Source organism: Amblyomma mixtum, chromosome 2, assembly GCF_055824585.1.
Source record: "Amblyomma mixtum isolate Tamu chromosome 2, ASM5582458v1, whole genome shotgun sequence".
In the NCBI taxonomy this organism is placed as follows: domain Eukaryota; kingdom Metazoa; phylum Arthropoda; class Arachnida; order Ixodida; family Ixodidae; genus Amblyomma; species Amblyomma mixtum.
In genome coordinates this window covers 244,889,424-244,906,471 of record NC_143013.1, presented here as the reverse complement: position 1 = coordinate 244,906,471, position 17,048 = coordinate 244,889,424, and the positions used below count along the sequence as shown (strand labels likewise).

At 47.6% G+C, this 17,048-nt stretch overlaps 1 protein-coding gene across 4 annotated transcripts in view; it reads left to right on the top strand.

Moving 5' to 3' along the window:
* LOC149363298 (uncharacterized) overlaps positions 1-8,578 on the top strand; it is a 37,783-nt gene extending 29,205 nt beyond the window's left edge. For 3 of the 4 annotated variants that reach the window (XM_089573443.1, XM_089573442.1, XM_089573441.1), the window contains 5 exons: positions 415-558; positions 808-956; positions 2,215-2,422; positions 5,302-6,363; positions 8,245-8,578. In XM_089573443.1, coding sequence (XP_089429569.1) covers positions 415-558; positions 808-956; positions 2,215-2,422; positions 5,302-6,363; positions 8,245-8,384 — 1,703 coding nt within the window. In that variant the 3' untranslated portion in view covers positions 8,385-8,578. The remainder of the gene's footprint in view (positions 1-414; positions 559-807; positions 957-2,214; positions 2,423-5,301; positions 6,364-8,244) is intronic. The other variant, XM_089573444.1, reaches the window with a different exon arrangement.
* The last annotated feature ends 8,470 nt before the right edge of the window (positions 8,579-17,048 follow it).

Genomic DNA, 17,048 nt, shown 5'->3' with positions numbered 1-17,048 from the left:
AGTGGGCTGCAATATAAAAAAAATAGCGGGCGCCTATACAATTCCTAGCATATGCTGCCGTAGCACTAGGAGCCCATCGAGGCGTGTGTTATCACTGCCGGTGTGCCGACGTCGCTTCTGTTTTGGTAACGTCGCAGAGTACGTGACGTCACATGTCACAAACTCATTACCATGACCACGCATCACGTGTCATGCTAAGTCATACACTCGAACATATGTGATCACGTGACCTGGCACGACCCATGCGTGACGCCGGACGCCGCCAAACGAGCCGACAAGCTCCTTTTGCTGTGTAATCAGACGCAATCTGCCTTGTTCGCGCAGGCGAAGGTTACATTGGTCGAATGATCCAATACTGAGCTTCGGCGCGTAATATATGTTTGATAGCTGGGTTACCACTGGTGTTCATCACAGGTCCCCTCGTCGGCGCCGGCACGAGGCATGTACCGCTGATGGCGCTCTCGTTCCTGGGCTGCTTCGTGACCGCAGTCAGTGCCATAGGATGCGCCTTCGCACGGGACATGACGGTCATCTTCTTCCTGCTCGGGATCTGCAGCGGTGAGTTCGACTCGACGCTTGCATACCTCGCACGCACCTGGTACGGCCAATGCACTCTTGCCGTCGAGCTGGCAACAACATTTTAGGCATCGGCTATACACAGCCGATACTTGGATGACCCTGCGCTTCCGCGGCGCACCATGCAGGCATCTGGCTTTATTGTCCGCGTACAGGTCTTATCCGCGTTAGAGCATGGACGAGAAAAAAGCCTCGTATGCAGCACATATAGTTCTCTCCCTTCTTATGCAGGCATCGGCAATGGCATCGGAATGCCGACCAACGACGTGACCATCGCCAAATACTTTCGGCGCTACCGGGGCTCGGGCAACGGCATCTACTATGCGGGAGGCACGCTGGCCGCGTTTGCATTTCCACCCATCATGAACCTGCTGCTACAGGCAAGCGCTCCTCTCCGTGGGCACTGGCTGCCAACGCACCCCCCCCCCCCCCCCTCCCTTATTTATGCGAAAGCACTTCTAGCGGCATTCTCGGCGAAAGCCTTGGGATGAATGAAGCCATTTGCAGCGGCTGTAAAAAGAGCTGTGAAGAGATTTGGCAATAGTCGTTAAGGTTGATGATGTGATTAGGGCATACCCTGACATGGTCCATGCCCAAATCTGGCACGGACGGCCCAAAATTTGACCTTGAAATGACCTTAGTCGAAATCGGCGAAAATTGAATGGTGGGTTCCCTAGAGGTCTGTGTTGTCGGACAGTGTGCGTGACCGCTAAGTGATAGGCAAAGAGGACCCCAGGCTGCTGAAGAAAGCCACTAAAGCTATCGCGTCATACCCTTAAAGAAACCCTGAAATGATTTTTATGGTAATGTTCTAGTAGAACAGATGTGTAGAGGTGGTCTTTATGAGCATTCGAGTCAAGTTAAAGAAATTCTGCTTGAACCCTACAATTTACACACAATTTAAAAAAAAAATAGCTCAGCCGAGTAGGCCTAGACCTCACCGCGCATCCTCTACCCCGATGACTCCAGTTAGCAGTTTGAGAGACTTCTTATTGGGTTTGCCCAGGTGGCGCGTGAGGGATGGGGCTAGATGGGGCGCAGCAGGGCGCAGTCCAGACTTTTTTTTTTTATCTGAAGAGTCGGCGCGTATGACTTAAGAGGAGGGCGAGCAGGAGCATCATTTTTAATCGCCGATATCTTCGGTGTTAATGAAGCCAGCTTCAAAATTTTTGCGTAGCGGTGACGAGTGATGGAATGCCGATCACTCGTATACGCTTTCCCTGAAATCAGTATATACCATTTCATGGTCCCTTTAAGGCGGGGCTTATGTGTCCCCCGAATTATTTTTGCTGCTGATTTCTGCCAGAATCTGACCTTCAAAAATGTCAGCTGATTTTTTACCCTCCAACTTCTAGTAAAAATAAAACCCACAAACAAACACCTCTAAAAGTCTGGCTTGCAAAATTTATGCCATTGGACGAGTATACGCTGTCTGTGAGCGCATTGCCGGTGTGGTCTTTGAGTGTGAGTACATGAGCTCCGACAGTCCCTTCATGGAGAGTTAACTGCTTTGTGTTCAAGAGGATCCGGGTCCGGTCGCACTAGTGGGGCAGCGACGTTCAGGTTTTGTAGCGTTTTCCTCTGATAGTAATGAAATGCTTCTCTCCCAATCTATTCACGTGCCTCCTTTGGACGCAGGAGTACGGCTTCCTCGGCACCTTCCTCATCACCGGCGGCCTGATGCTCAACGCCATAGCGGCATGCCCGTTCTACCGGGCGCCCCCGTGGGAGAAGAAGAAGCCGAAGGTCGCGCGCAAGAAGGTCTCGCCGGAGTTAGCGGACACAACCGCCCTTAAAGCCGACCCCCGGCGTGAGTCAGCCGCGAGCCTAAAGCAGTCAGAACAAGGTGCCTTGCCTGAATCCTTGAAACAGTGTTTGCGAATACACGTTGCGGGACATCCAAGCAAAACAACGATAAGAGTGCGAGTGGCAATATTATAAAAACTGTTCACATATTAGGTGCAGGTGTATACGCGTTCCATGCGCGTATGGTTGGACCAGTGAAGAAACAATAGTCAAAATTTTAATAGCTTTTTAACGGTTATGACTGAACACTTGCAACTATACTTTTTGTGGAATTCAGTGGATCGCTGAATGTATGAATTAATTTTGACGAGGTCGGGTCGATTTCCGAGAAAAGAACGAGAGTAGTGTTGCGTAGGGGTATAGGCTAGAAAAAAAAAACCTCTTAAAGTCACTTTCATTTCATTTCATTTATTTTTACCCTCAAGGCCCGAGGGCATTGAAGAGGGGAGTGGTTGTATACAGGGGTTTAGTACAAGGTGTTTGATTTCTAATTATACAGTGATAGCTAAGGCGGAACAAAAACGCTGATGGTCGATGATGGAGGCTGTACTTCCGGGAAGGTGGTTCCAGTCCTTTGCTGTTCGTGGAAGGAAAGACTCAGCTGCGCATTTTGTTTTAAAGAAAGGAATGCCGATTTTATGCGCATGATCAACTCGTGATGAAACATATGACGGAGGAAGTATAAGATCGCGGTGCAGTCTGGGGTTATGATACATTATTTTATGAATTAAGCAAAGGCGAGTGTTTTCGACGGCTAGCAAGAGATGGTAACTGTAATGTATTCTTCATAGAGGTTACGCTAGCGGTACGGTTATAGTTCTGAAGGATGAAACGTGCCGAGTTATTCTGAATTATTTCGAGGGAACTGATCAGGTTTTCCGTGAAGGGATCCCAAATGGACGCAGCATATTCCAACTTACTACAAACGACAGATTTATAGAGGAGAAGTTTCAAGGAAGTGGGGGCAGAGAAAAAGTTACGGCGAAGGTAGCCGAGGGCACGGTTGGCGTTGTTAATCATTGAATTGATGTGAAAAGAACAAGTTAGATCACTTGTTATGTGAAGGCCTAAATAACGGTATGAAGACACTTGTTCTAGTTCGATGTTATCTAGATGATAAGAGGTGGGGTGTGTAGAAATGCGTGACACACGTAGTACTTTACATTTGGTTTTGTTTAGTTCCTTTGACCACATTTTACACCACTCAAGAATTCCATTAATGTCTTTTTGCAAAAGAAGGGTGTCGTTAGAGTCGTTAATTTCACGAAATATTACGCAGTCATCTGCAAATAAATGAATGTGGGAGGTAACAGAAATAGGAAGGTCATTAATATATATCAGGAACAAAAGGGGTCCAAGGACGGACCCCTGTGGGACCCCAGAATGCACGGAAGTGAATGGAGAACAAATGTTATTAGCCATTACAAACTGTGTTCTATTACAAAGGAAATATTCTAACCATGCTAAAACATTTGGGAGAAGATTTAGCTTGCTAAGTTTAAAAAGAAGTAGTTTGTGACTAACCTTTTCGAAAGCCTTGGCGAAGTCTAGGAAGATACAGTCCGCGCATGAACGACGATCCAGAATAGTGTGAAGTTTGTGCGTGAAGGTAAGTAACTGCGTCTCGCACGAGAATGATTTGCGAAAGCCGTGTTGAGCGTCAGTGAAGAAGGAGTTAGATTCGAGAAAGGTAACTAAGTTAGTGTATAGAATGTGCTCAAAAATTTTGCATGGTATGCTGGTTAGTGATATTGGGCGGTAATTAAGAGGGGAATTACTACTACCTGACTTGTGCAACGGAACCACCTTCCCGATCGTCCAGTCCGCTGGAAGCACTGACGTCTCAAGTGACTGCTGGAAAATTTTGGAAAGGATGATTGAGGAATAAAGTTTGGTACTCTTCAAGAACTTCGCGTTAATTAAATCTGTTCCAGGGCTTGTATAGGTCTTAAGATTTTCTATTAATTTTTCTATTCCTAGGGGCTCGATGGATATTGCATCCATGATTGTGAAACAGGGCCTAATGCTTGTGGGCTACGCCAGCCGTCCGCGGCAACCACTCTATGGAGCTATGGTGTCCAACAAAGCCAAAGCGCACATAGACCGCAAGGCAGTCTCGTCGGTGTTCACAGTAGGACACATATACAGTCCTCATGAGTATACTTATGGACACATCTGGCTACTTATGGTTATGGATACTTATGGTTCATTCTGAATGACGTCGAAGGAGCAATAATTTAAAATCTAAACTCCCAACAAGGGTTCTGATATGAACTAGTTGGATGAATGGCATAAATTTAACAGCGCTATGACAAAAAAAAAAAACCGGACAAAAGCAACTAGCCCACATCACTGGTTGGCTGTTTGGTTGAACAGCATAGTTTTCGCAGTGCTGAGAATGGACGCGCAAAACAAACTATGTCGCATAGCAGACAGCGCCTTGACTATCTCTGATCGTCCGTTGCAATAGCGCTCTTAAAAATGTAAAGCCACCAGAGGTTTTGCAGTTAAAGAAATCATAGCACGTTGTGAACACATGCAAATAGGGTTCGAATGATGTAGGCAAACACTACGAGGGACGCAAAAATGAAAACCTGCCAGTAGGGACAAATTTTCGAAAGCTCGTGGTATACGCATAGCTACTGCGCCTCAGCTGCTGAGTTGAATAACCGTCATCATTACAGTTAAGCCTACTGTGAGAAAGAGGCATATTGCTGTCACTGATCTCCGATCAGCGCTGTACCGCTGAAGCCACACTCAGGTTATCCAAGCGAATTTCTTCATCACCTTACAGCACGTAGTTCTCAACAGCCCTAAATTATACTGCTTATTTTCTTCCGCCTCTACTCTGTCACACAAACATATCAGTCATTGCATAATGTACCTAGATATAGGTAGTAATTATTATTTCGCTTCCAGTCTCTACGGTCAATGGGACATACAAGGCCGTCGTGCAAGCCGACACCGTGTCTGCCGGCGCCGAGCAGACGAATGGCAGCAATCGTGTGGAGAAGCGATGTAAGCCATTGGTGAACGGCTCGTCAATTTTGCAAAGCTGCGAAGACTTCGCCTCGTACGCCGATGGTACTTCGCCTGACCATAATCAGGTGGAAGACGTCGTTGTTGCTTCCACAGGTGACGGAAGCAGTATCGAACGGGCCGCCAATGACACCGTGACAGCGACCTACGAGTTTCCGCCACCATCATCGCCGAAACGAAGTCCAGGGCTTTCCTTTAGGTTTCTGAAAAGGAAACACAGTGGCGGCGTTGGGGATGAGCCTTCTTACTCACGCCTGGATGACACTCCCAATCCTCATAACCCCGCGGCACACATCAGCGGCAGCATTAACAGCGCAGTCCCACCGCCTCTGAAGGGCGCCGAATGTCCCTCAAGGCCTCAAGCAGAGATAGCTCTGTATGGAAGCCTCGATACCATCGCCGTCGTCGTCGACGGTGACGAAGACCTTCGGCGCCAAACGTCGTTGTCGCTGTCCATTTCGGGCCGCAGTTCTTCGCCCTGGGCGTATCTCAGCTCGCCTGTCTTCTACATGGTGTGCGTGACGTGTGCCTTCTCCGTCTACAACCTCCTGGTGCTTATGATCCTCGTGGACCTGGCCATGGAGAAAGGGTTCACCCGTCAGGATGGCGCCGTGTTCCTCTCGGTGTCGGCCATCGGCGACGCGTTCGCTCGGATTGTGGCCGGCGTGTTGTCGGACCGATCCTTCTGTGACCGCCGCGTCTTGATGGGCAGCAGCGCGCTGCTGGCTGGCGCGCTGTGCGTGGCGCTGCCTCACATGCACGCTGACTACTACGCGCTGGCGGCCGTCATGTGCGCGCTATTCGGCTGGTCCAACGGCACTGTGGTCGTGCTTTTTGGACCCGTGCTGGCTGATCAGCTGGGTGTCGAGAGCCTGGGGCTGTCGTCCGGGACGTGCAGGTTTGCCATGGGCGTTGCCTTCCTGGCCTGCCCCAAGATCACCGGTGAGTGTGTCGGTACAGTAGCGCTAGCGGTTTGTGTCTGTTAGCCCATACACATAGCCTACAGCAGGTACCAGCGACTGCAAGGACGCGTACTCAACAAAAATGGCTAATGACGCGGACATCGCTTGTCTGTGTCAACCGTCTGTAGGAAGCATAAGCTTGGACCAATTGGTGTATATGCATAATACTGGGAAACAGCGCAAACTGGACGAGACGCAAAAGAAAGAGTAACGGCGCTTACGCGCTGAGGATGAGGAGGAGGAGGAGGAATGCACTTTATTTACTGGAAGAAAGATCGCGGTTCCTGCTCCCCTGAAGAGCTTCTAACACTCCAAGAGCTCTCTGGCCTCTGCATACTTAGAATTCTCGTCCTTTAACAGGTGGCTCCTTTGCTCCTAATTTGTAGCTTCTTATTGTGCAAACTTTTGTAAATCCCAGTTGAGTCTTTGTGCCACGCAATTGTAACATAGTCAGTTTCTGGTGGGTCTTTCTCTATTTATACCTTCACCTTTCTATTAAACATTCTGTCTTTCTCTATTTATACCTTCACCTTTCTATTAAACCTTCGATTGCACATCAGCGCGTGCGTTGTCGTACTCTTCATTTCGTGTCTCATCCAGTAAGCTCTGTCTTCCACCATTATTTACCGCTTCTTTCTGGTGTCTGTGTCCTTGTGTTCGCTGGTACACTAGGATCTGAGTGCACCGTACTCATCCCTCTGAACTGGCCTTTGCAACAAGAGTCTCTGAGCGTCGTCATGTTGGCAGGCACCGATCTAGCAACAGCGCGAACATTCTGCGCACACTCACGACAGTCCAAAATGCACCTACTTCTGGTCATTTGTATGGCTATAAGAAAGCGAGAGAAATGTGAAGAAGGGTAAAGAAGTCAGGCGTAAAGCCGTGCATCTGGCCTGCTACTTCACACTGCGGGGGTTAAAATGGCAGAAAAAAAGCTGTGTGATGTGGCCGAAATGATTTTTTCACTATTGCACGTGTAACCAACTCAGAAGGTCGTTTATTGTTATTTATTTACACTTTCTCAGGGCTGTAAAAACCACCAGGTAGTATCCCACAATTCAGATTTGGGTTAGCTAGCGTCAGTTTTCGACGTTCCTGCGCCCTTTCGCTCATTTCAGAGGAATAAGAAGCATGAGGGTAGGTGGTAAAACGCCAAGGCAAGTAGAGTTACAGTCGTGAGTAAAAAAGATTAGTACACATGACAGAACACCGGAGCGCCGGAATGACAACGCGTGGCGCTGCGGGTGGCGAAGAGGCTGATAACGAGAGTGCCGGGCCGTTCCCATTCTACAGTATTAGGGGGGTTCAGCGGACTGCCACCACCGACCAGCAAAATTACTGGCTAAAAGCAGCGCTATCATCTATTGTTCCCGTGAGTTCCTTTTGACAAATAATAGTGGACATAAAAAACAGTAACAAAAAGAAGCCATCTTTGCTCATGATAACCGAGCCAAAATAAATGCCGCATGCGCAGTCACGTAGGGTCGGCACTTCAACGTTCCGGCGGTGCACGCTTGATAAAGCTTACTTCCTGCCATCCCTCCCTAGGCTGCAAACGTGAAAACGGCCCCATAGGCAGGTCTGCGAACCGCAGCGTCGCGTGGTGAGATATCCCAATTCTGATCGCCAGTGATCTGTGCTAATAGTTTTTGCTCGCTACTGTACATATGATGTACGCTATCACGTTAGACATCTTTCACGCAACTGTACTGTTACTTGAAAAGCACATGTGACGGTGTACATTTTCTTCTAACAAACAGCGCACAAATGCCTTGACCTGCTGCAATAATTTATTAGCTGTCCCTGAACTTCAACTGCCAGTGAAATCGAAAGGAATAATTACCTTCGCATTTTTTTTCAGGTTACTTCAAGGACGAAGTCGGGTCATACGACGGGCTCCTCTACATGGTCAGCTCCGGTTGTTTCTTCGTGGGTATCATGTGGACAGCCGACTTCGTTTATCGACTCCTTAAAAGACGTAGGGCAAGAACTACAAGTTAGCCTTACTCTACGTGTGCTGTGGTAACACATGGACAGATCTGAGCAGATGACGTCTGCTTCGCGGGAAATGGACTGCGCATTCCGCGTCGTAAAATGTTGTCTGTCCAAAACATCAAGACAGTTCCGGAGGCTTGTCGATACTGCCCCGCTGTTTATTAAATGTGCACGAAGTTGTTAAACTTGTGTCACCTGTACACCAGCGTTTGTAAACAATTTTTTTCAGAACCACATCAAAAACATCAAAACGAAAAATACTAAGCAATTTCGAATCTCACGTGCATGACAAGGAAGGGAATCTCTGTGGAGGCGCGTTTCGTGGCTGTTAATTTACTGTCATCCCACATTATCGGAAAAATATAGACTTTAAGGCGTACAGCAATCTTCTACGTCCTCAGTTCAGTGCGTCACAGCCTGGTAAATTTTTCGGGAAAAAGTTAGAGGCACTGCGACTTTTCAGGGGATTGCAAAAAGCCTAAAGTCATCAATTTCAAGTTTTCCCTACGAAGTTTTCAGGGACTGTGTGCCTATGCTGGTCGTCTGAGAGGGGAAATTATCAAAATGAATCTGGATATCTGCCCATGAATCCCTTTATTCTTAGATTGTAAAAGTCGCAGATTTGTGGGGCCACCTAGTGGGTGCAGACAAGTTGTGGGAGGATTTTCTTTTGCGTACATTGACGACGATGGACCCATGTTCATGCTGACGAACGCGACGAACTCCACTTTTCTGAACTTTAAAAAGGGAGTATCAGCGGAAACACAAAGACGCGTACGCATGAGAAGATGCGTTAGACACGGACGAACGCTGGACTATCAACTGTGTTTTGTTGCAACATTCTGCACTGCCGCAGAAAACATCCGACGAATGCTCATCTTCAGTGCCTCCTGTCACACGTGAATTGATCTCAGCTTGATCACTCTTTTATCTATCCTCCAGGTAGGCACGTTTCTTGTTCGTTAAACGAAATGACGCATTACTTGAGCAATTTTCTTTCTTGTTGCCAATGCGAAAAGCTTCCCAGATTTCTCGCCCATATCTGGTTCTTCCCTCCCCAAAATGGTCTCATGATCGAACATCTGCACAGCTTTTTGCACTTGTTGAAGCTGCGACAATGCTTTCCCTGGTCCACACCTAGAGATTTGCTGTGTTCTTGCTAATGCTTATTAGCCCACCTGCCTGCCTGCCCTTATACACTTCCAACCGACCAACGGAATGCGGTAGACAAAACCAGTCTCGCACTCGATGAAGGGTTTCACATGGTTGATATTACTTACTTCTTTTTTTCTACCCTCGCTTCCAATTATCGCACCAAGGCCAGCCAGTTTATAAGGTGCTAAAAACAACGCTAGCACCATGCATTTCGGCCACCTTCTCAATAAGTTTTCTCTCTCCGTCTCTTTCAACTTCCTTTATTCCCCGGGGCGCAACTGCGCAGAAAACGCACGGAAGAGGAAGCGAACACGACGACGACGTCCGTAGTCGGTAGCAAATTCCTTTAGTGCGTTCCCTATGTGTGGGGTAGCCAATCGCGCATTCTATTCTTCTCGTTCTCACACAGATTAATGTTCTTGCTCCTACCGCATTGATAGCTACCGTCTGTGTCGTCAGGGCTGATAACTGACGGGCAATCACGACGCCAGTATTGCTATCAAAGGCTGCGTTCAACAATGAAAAGTTGATAGTGGGAGTTTCCACATCGGAAACAGCCGCAAAGCTGTGGCAGTGCTGTGCCCTTTCTGGTTATCTACGGCCCCTGCAAGTTGACAAATTGAAGGTTAACAGGTAATTTCTACAGCTGGTTGGCTGCTTCTATAATAGTGCCTCCAACTGGCCGAAATTTTTCCACTGAAAGCTACCAGAGAAAAAAGAATATGGCGTAGGATCAATAAAGCTTTAGCTGTTGGCATCGACGAATCCTTAAGCATTAGATAAGATATGGCAGAAATCATATTAAGCTGGTAACAGATACAAATTGAAGTTATCGCAAGCATATGCAAGTACACAATCTCTAAATGCCAAAAATTGTCAAAAGCTGGGCGACTTCATTGTGAAGACAGAGAACAAACAGACATATATCATAGGTTCAAGAAATAACAGGGGATAATTCTGTTAGGACCAGACGAAATCAACCACGAGTTAGAAATTGATAGTGCAATAGCACCTAGTATTCCAGATACTGAGAAGTGGCCTCTATAAGCTTCATCTTGTCTTAAATACAGTAAAGCATTGGCACGATATACATAATTAAGCTAGCCACCGGGTAAGCGCATTTAGAGCACTTCAGCTGTACATTATGCCCGCACTGGCAAGCACGTAGTAGATACCGTCGCGTTCCCTATTGAGTTCTACGTATAATAGTTGACAGCGCCTGAAATCTGCAGAGGGAAGGAGACCGCAAATAGTTTTCTGCGTTAAGACGGGAACAAGTTGAGCAGGGTTACAGAGGCTGATTTTTCACCACAGTGGGTCAGCCCAGAACGGCCACATGCGCGCGCGGCCTTGCTGTCCAAACATGACACAAGTTTGTGAGTTCCGAAGCCCTTGCGTGGTTACATAGGCTCTACTCGGCTTTTCGAGGTACTTTGAAGATCAGAGACGGAAGATGGCATACGAGCCGGAAAGACGACATATACTGTGACATCGATATTTAGTACGTATTCGCAAAGACCAAGTACGTTGAATGTGAGTAAGAAAGTGCTACGGTTGCATGCGATAACGAAAAACATTTAGGGAACACTTAATTCCACTCGGAGTTGAGAACGCGTTAATATTATAGTCTTAAGTTCCTTGGGCCTGCTTCTACTTCTCCGTCATTGCTGCTAGGCCACATACGCTGTGCCTGCGCAGCCGCCGGTATTCCGCCTCCCGCGACATGCCTCCGTGGTCTCCCTCTCCGCTTGCGGTGAATTTCCATTACGGTAGACACATGCGGCGTTCATTCTGGTTCCATTGCAACCTGATACGCGGACCTGTCTAGAAACATCTCCACAGAACGAAGCGCACCTGCAAATTGACGCCTATAGCACGCCATCACGCTCGGCCATTTCACGTGCTCTCATGACATACCACACCCCGTCGACCAGTCAGCGCTCAGCCATGTCATGTGGTGTATAGACGTCACGCAGCCCGTTGACCTATCAGCGAATTTCATGGCAGACGACGCCGGACGACTGGCAAAGCAAGGGTGGGAGTAAGAATTAAGACATGATTTGTTTTCACTCAAAAGGTGAGTAAAAACTGTTGAGCTCTTTTGTAATATATGACCTCAATTCTAATTTTCCTCGCCTATCTTTAGAGAAATAACCAAAACCACTGTTTCCTTTTCTATTTGCAGTTCATACAATGTTAGAATTTTACTGCGAAAATAATGCCATGTAATGCTACGCCCTACCCGCCGGCGTCGTCTGGCAGGTTCCAGCCCCCCCCTTCCCCCTTTTGCTTTGCTAGGCCTCCCCAGTTACGGTAGATGCAAAAGGCAGCAACGAAGATCCGTGCAAGAGCTATTTCGCTTGACGACTGCGGTTCATGAAGAGATAAAGACTAACGAATATATTTGAATGGGACAACGAAAGAGTTGCTACCGACATATCTGGTCACAGAGACGCAGCTTGTGCACAGCCGATATGGGACTCAGACATAGCGATCCTCCGGCCGATACAATGCTCATCATGCAATGCAGGAGCCGATGACGACAGTACGGCGTTATTGCACTGATTAAGGCGCAGCTTACGCGTGGCCGTGAACTTGACGCTCTCTTTCGCGCTCGTCGACCGGAGCCAGCGCAGTGCGTGTGCATGATGGAGGTTGTTTAGAAGGCTGTGGACGTCGGCCTATATGCCGGTACGCGTTCAGGTAAGGCTTTTCTATACTCTGTATGCCGATATCACGCAAGAGTGAAGTATATGAAGTTGTAACCAGCCGGTACTCAATAAATAGGGCAGGAAGTTGGTGGCAAACGAACACCGCGAAATTTAATAGAGGATAACGCATGCGGCCTATGGATAGTGAGATAGAGAGATAGAGAGTTGCGTGTTTTATAATATATTGTGTATAATATTCTAGCTGGGAGCAAGCCTTCCAGAGAAAGGGGGGCTAGCAGTTCAAGATTATTCTGGCCGAAGAAGGAAACTTTCGTACCCACAAATTCTGGACATACGAATATCTCCAACCGCAAGTCGTTTATGAACGCTGTTTTTTTTTTTCATACCGTAAGATTACACCATAGCAGTAAATATATCCGCAGATCCCCACTCGGTGCGATTTTCATTTTCTGCTGTTTATTCTCAACAACGTTAGAGCGGAAGCTTGGGCGAGTTGGTACGACATTTTTCTGAATAACAGCGCGAACTTGGACGAGGACAGAAGAAAGACACATGGACGGGCGCTGTTATTCGGACGCATCCGTCCATGTGTCTTTCTTCTGTCCTCGTCCAAGTTCGCGCTGTTATTCAGAAAAATTCTCAACAACGCGCCCCATTGATTGCTCATGACAGTCTTAACTGTTCGGTAGAAGCGCAGGAGAAACTTTAAAAGCAAAATTTTCTAAACATGACAAGATTAGCCCATTTCCATCCCCTTAAATATGTTCATAACAGTATCTTACGTTATCCCGCAATGGCCTCGCAATTAAAAGTGATGTGCAAGAGAGTTGTACTAGTATTAATCTCATGCCCCAAGTCCGTGGAAGAGATGAGGGGGGGGGGGGGGGGGATGGCATGTTCACCGAGATGATCAGGTCTAAAGCCGGGAACGCTAGGGCACACATGTCGCGCAGTCGATTAGCCTGTCAGCGACGCCTCTATGGAGGAATATGTGGGAGAGAGATAGGGGAGGATAGAGGCCCGCAGGGATGCAAAGTGCCGACAGTTGCAAAGAAAGGGGGATGTCAGAGAACAGTCCGTAATGACAGCAAGGTGTGTCGTTAGGAGGCAGTGTGCCTGAACAGCGCCTCAAGGACATATGAGGCGAGGTTACGTAAATGTGCACGAATGTTATGTCAACGAACCTAGATCGCCGATCGAGACGAACAAGATGAAGGACATGGAATAGGGCTCCCAGCATTGCATTTGCTGGGCCCGTGTTGCGCTTGCGGGAGCTGGCTTGAGCCAGCTCATTCCCTACTGTTTTGCAGTCAGGGAAATTAATTCCAGGTAAATATGACGAGTTGAGTGGGAATGATCGGTTCGAGGCATGATGTCGTAGATGGTGGCGGGAGCGTGTTGCGAAAAAAAAAAGCGCGACGGGTCACTTGGATATCTGTGCCTGTCTCGCCTTTCTGCTGTCGTACGTGTCTGCGCACCGCCTACGACATTATGCGTCGTGCAGTGTTAAGCAGTGAGCAGAGACGTCTTCGGGAAATTCCTCAATCAAAGCGCTCTGGATGACGCAACTCTCTAGTACCGGCTCTTGGCCCAAGTACGTACCTATGGCTCACGGCCACACGGCAGCAGGTTCTCTTTGAGCGGCGCATAAACGGTGGTAGTTTTCACATTAGCACATTCCACGACAGCGACGACGATGTCACTGACCTCAGGGAGAGTCCGTCACTTACTTGCCTATCGCTGTGAATAACCGCAGCACGACAGCTAGATCGATTTGGAAAGGAGCTTATCTGGCGATGTACTCCACGGCATTAGTCACACATAGAACAATGTCTCATGGGACCCATATTCGCTGTGCGGATAAACAAAGATAGAGGGGTTATCTTAAGCTGTAGACTACAACCTAGGCATACCCACCAAAGTCACATTTACACGCCCACCTTATTGTTTTAGAGCGGCACCTGCCTTAGCGACGTTCTCTTGTCATGACGTAACATACTTTTGTAGTGACATAGGTACAGTTTGGCGTGGGAGCAGAGGTGCACTCAAAGAAGGAGCAGATGGTCAGCAAAAAGGTATCCCGCTCACTCCTTCGCCACTGTATGAGCGAGTAGTATGCGAAGATTTTATTTTTTCTAGCGGTACATATCTCGCATCAGCGATAGCTGCGACTATAGTACGATAAGCGGGCAGTATCAGATATTATCATAAAATGGCTGGCAGGTTGACATCTTCCATGGATATATTTTTATGTGCTACTGCCTGATGAGTAGAAAGAAAGGCAAAGCAATAGTTTTCGTCCACAATAATTATTACTAAGCACAAAAATTGTTGATCACGAGGAGCTGGACTTCCACGCTTTCATACAGTTTTTCATACAGTGCTGTTCTGGCAAATTTTGGTCGTGAATAATTGAAAAAGATTGAAAAAGGGTTATAAGTAGATGCCTGAAAATTTATACAGGGTACATATGCTTCATTTATGGTGCGCTCAGTTATTGTAGTCAAATTTTAATGTTTCACAATTTTTCTAAAGCTTCGTAAATATAATGCGAGGAATTTTTTTTTGCGATAATGTTGGTCCTCTTCAAGTACAACAAGAAATAAGCTGTAAAAGCAAACGTTTAACACTGCATTCTGCTCAGACATACCTACCGAATAGAATAAAATTCATTGGCGTCTTGCCGCCGCGGTGGCTCAGTGGTCATGGCGCTCGGCTGCAGACACGAAAGACGCGGGTTCGATCCCTGCCGCTGCGGTCGAATTTCGAAGGAGGCGAAATTCTAGAGGCCCGTGTACTGTGCGATGTCAGTGCACGTTAAAGAACCCCAGGTGGTCGAAATTTCCGGAGCCCTTCACTACGGCCTCCCTCACAACGTGAGTTGCTTTGAGTTGTTAAGCCCCATAAACCAATCTAGGCATATAGAGTTAAAAGAACTTTGGATGACCATTAAAAAATGGTTTAAATATTAGTCGCAGATCTTTTACACTACTCGAATATTCGTAAGCGTGAAAGAAAAAAATTAGGAGGACACTTAAGCTTCGCCTAATGTGTAAGAATATAACCATGGCTTCGCCTTAAAGGGAAGCTGAAACGGTTTTTTGAGAATTCGAGGTTATTCAAGAATTCGAACCTATCAAGCTTCTAGATAAAGCATGCAAAGTATTTTTGCACTAGCGTTTAAAATAGAGACATAATCCTCGATTAAAACCATGACGATGTTTAGGCTTCTCCTAAATACGTTGGGGGAGTGCGAGGAAACTCGGCAGTGACGTCATTGTTGCCGAAATTTCAGATGTCCGCTGCATTCACCTGCATGCTGCTGTGCGTCGTCAGACGGTGCCAAACAATGCATCGTGAGCTTCACCCTCGATGGCGTCGGTTTTCTTCTATGGAATAACCGTTTCTTCGCTGGAAACGTAGTGCCGTCATACGTGACGTCATTATCGGGGCCTCTGCCCGTCGCTGCGCACTTCAGAGAAGCTGAACGCCGACGACGACTTTATTCGGCGATTACGTCGCCATTTCAAATGCTAGAGCAAAAGAATTTCGCAGGCTTTACCAGCGCATTTCGCACACTCGGCAGCATTAAACTCATCGAATTCTAAAACCGCTTCAGTTGCCCTTTAAGGGTAGATGCTACAGCACCGTCTCCTCCTTTTAAAGCGATATCTCAGGCTCAAGCGATGCAACCACTGCGCTCAACATCCCGTGAGCTGTCCGCTGTTTGAGTTTGCCCTTAAGCGGAGACAAGGTCTAAATGTGCCTAGATAGAAAAAAGGCGCATAAAAGAAATCACATCTACGACTGGGAGTCCAGCGCGCGGCAGCGCGAACAGTACAGCTTCACAGGACGCTGCGCGAGACCACTAGGCCACAGCCGAACTTTTTTTTTTTATTACATGTAAGTACACACACCCCGACAGGCGTCAAGCCCGACTTAACCAGGTCGCATGCCGCAACCTATCATACATCGTCACACTGGTGTTAAACTGCACCGCATTTTCGCGCTGTGAATTGGAGAGCGTCGTCTTCACCAACTTCCACCTGCTCCGTCCTGCGACACTGCCCTTTCATCATCGTCACCTATGTAGCATAAATCTGAGCTTTCGCACTGATTTGAATGTAGTAAACATTCTCTGTAGTTTCCAAAATTCCAAAATTTGACCCGGTCCATCAGCGAAATTTGACCTTGGCCGATTTGGACCCTGATCGATGTCCAGCCCTAATTGAGCGTGCCCGACACGATCGCGACGTTCAAATTTGGCCCGTGACATTGACAATGTGCTATCGATCGACCTTTCGGTATAACCTCTCTCACATTGCACGTAACCGGGAAGTGAGAACCCCTAAGCATGCGATAGGTTCCACACAAAGAGCACGCGCTAGGTATGCTGCCCGCAAATGGGCTGCCTAATAAGATGTAGAGTTTTGACGTTGCTAAACCGAGTAGACGTGAGAGAGCATGTGTTTAGCCTGGTTGGCTTATGGTTTTGCTTTACTGGGTCGTCGGCATGTGGGGCGACAATATGAGACTCAGGTTAAGTTCTTATCGGGGTTTAGCTGATCTCATCTGTTCGCGCCCCAGATGGAAGTTGATGAAGACGACGACGTGCAATGCACCGCGCGAGTGGTGTGTTGCAGCTTAACACGAGGCATGATCGGCTGCGGCGACAGCATAGCGCTATCGTGCAGTGGCCAGTGAAGCTTATCTCTTCACGCCTCCGTGGGTTCGAAACCCAGTCGCGCCACAATTAAATTTCTGCACCCTCAAGGCCATACAAGCCTCAAGATTCTTGGTTGGGTTTGACCGTGTTAAGTAGTACCTTCGCACTTAAAAATGA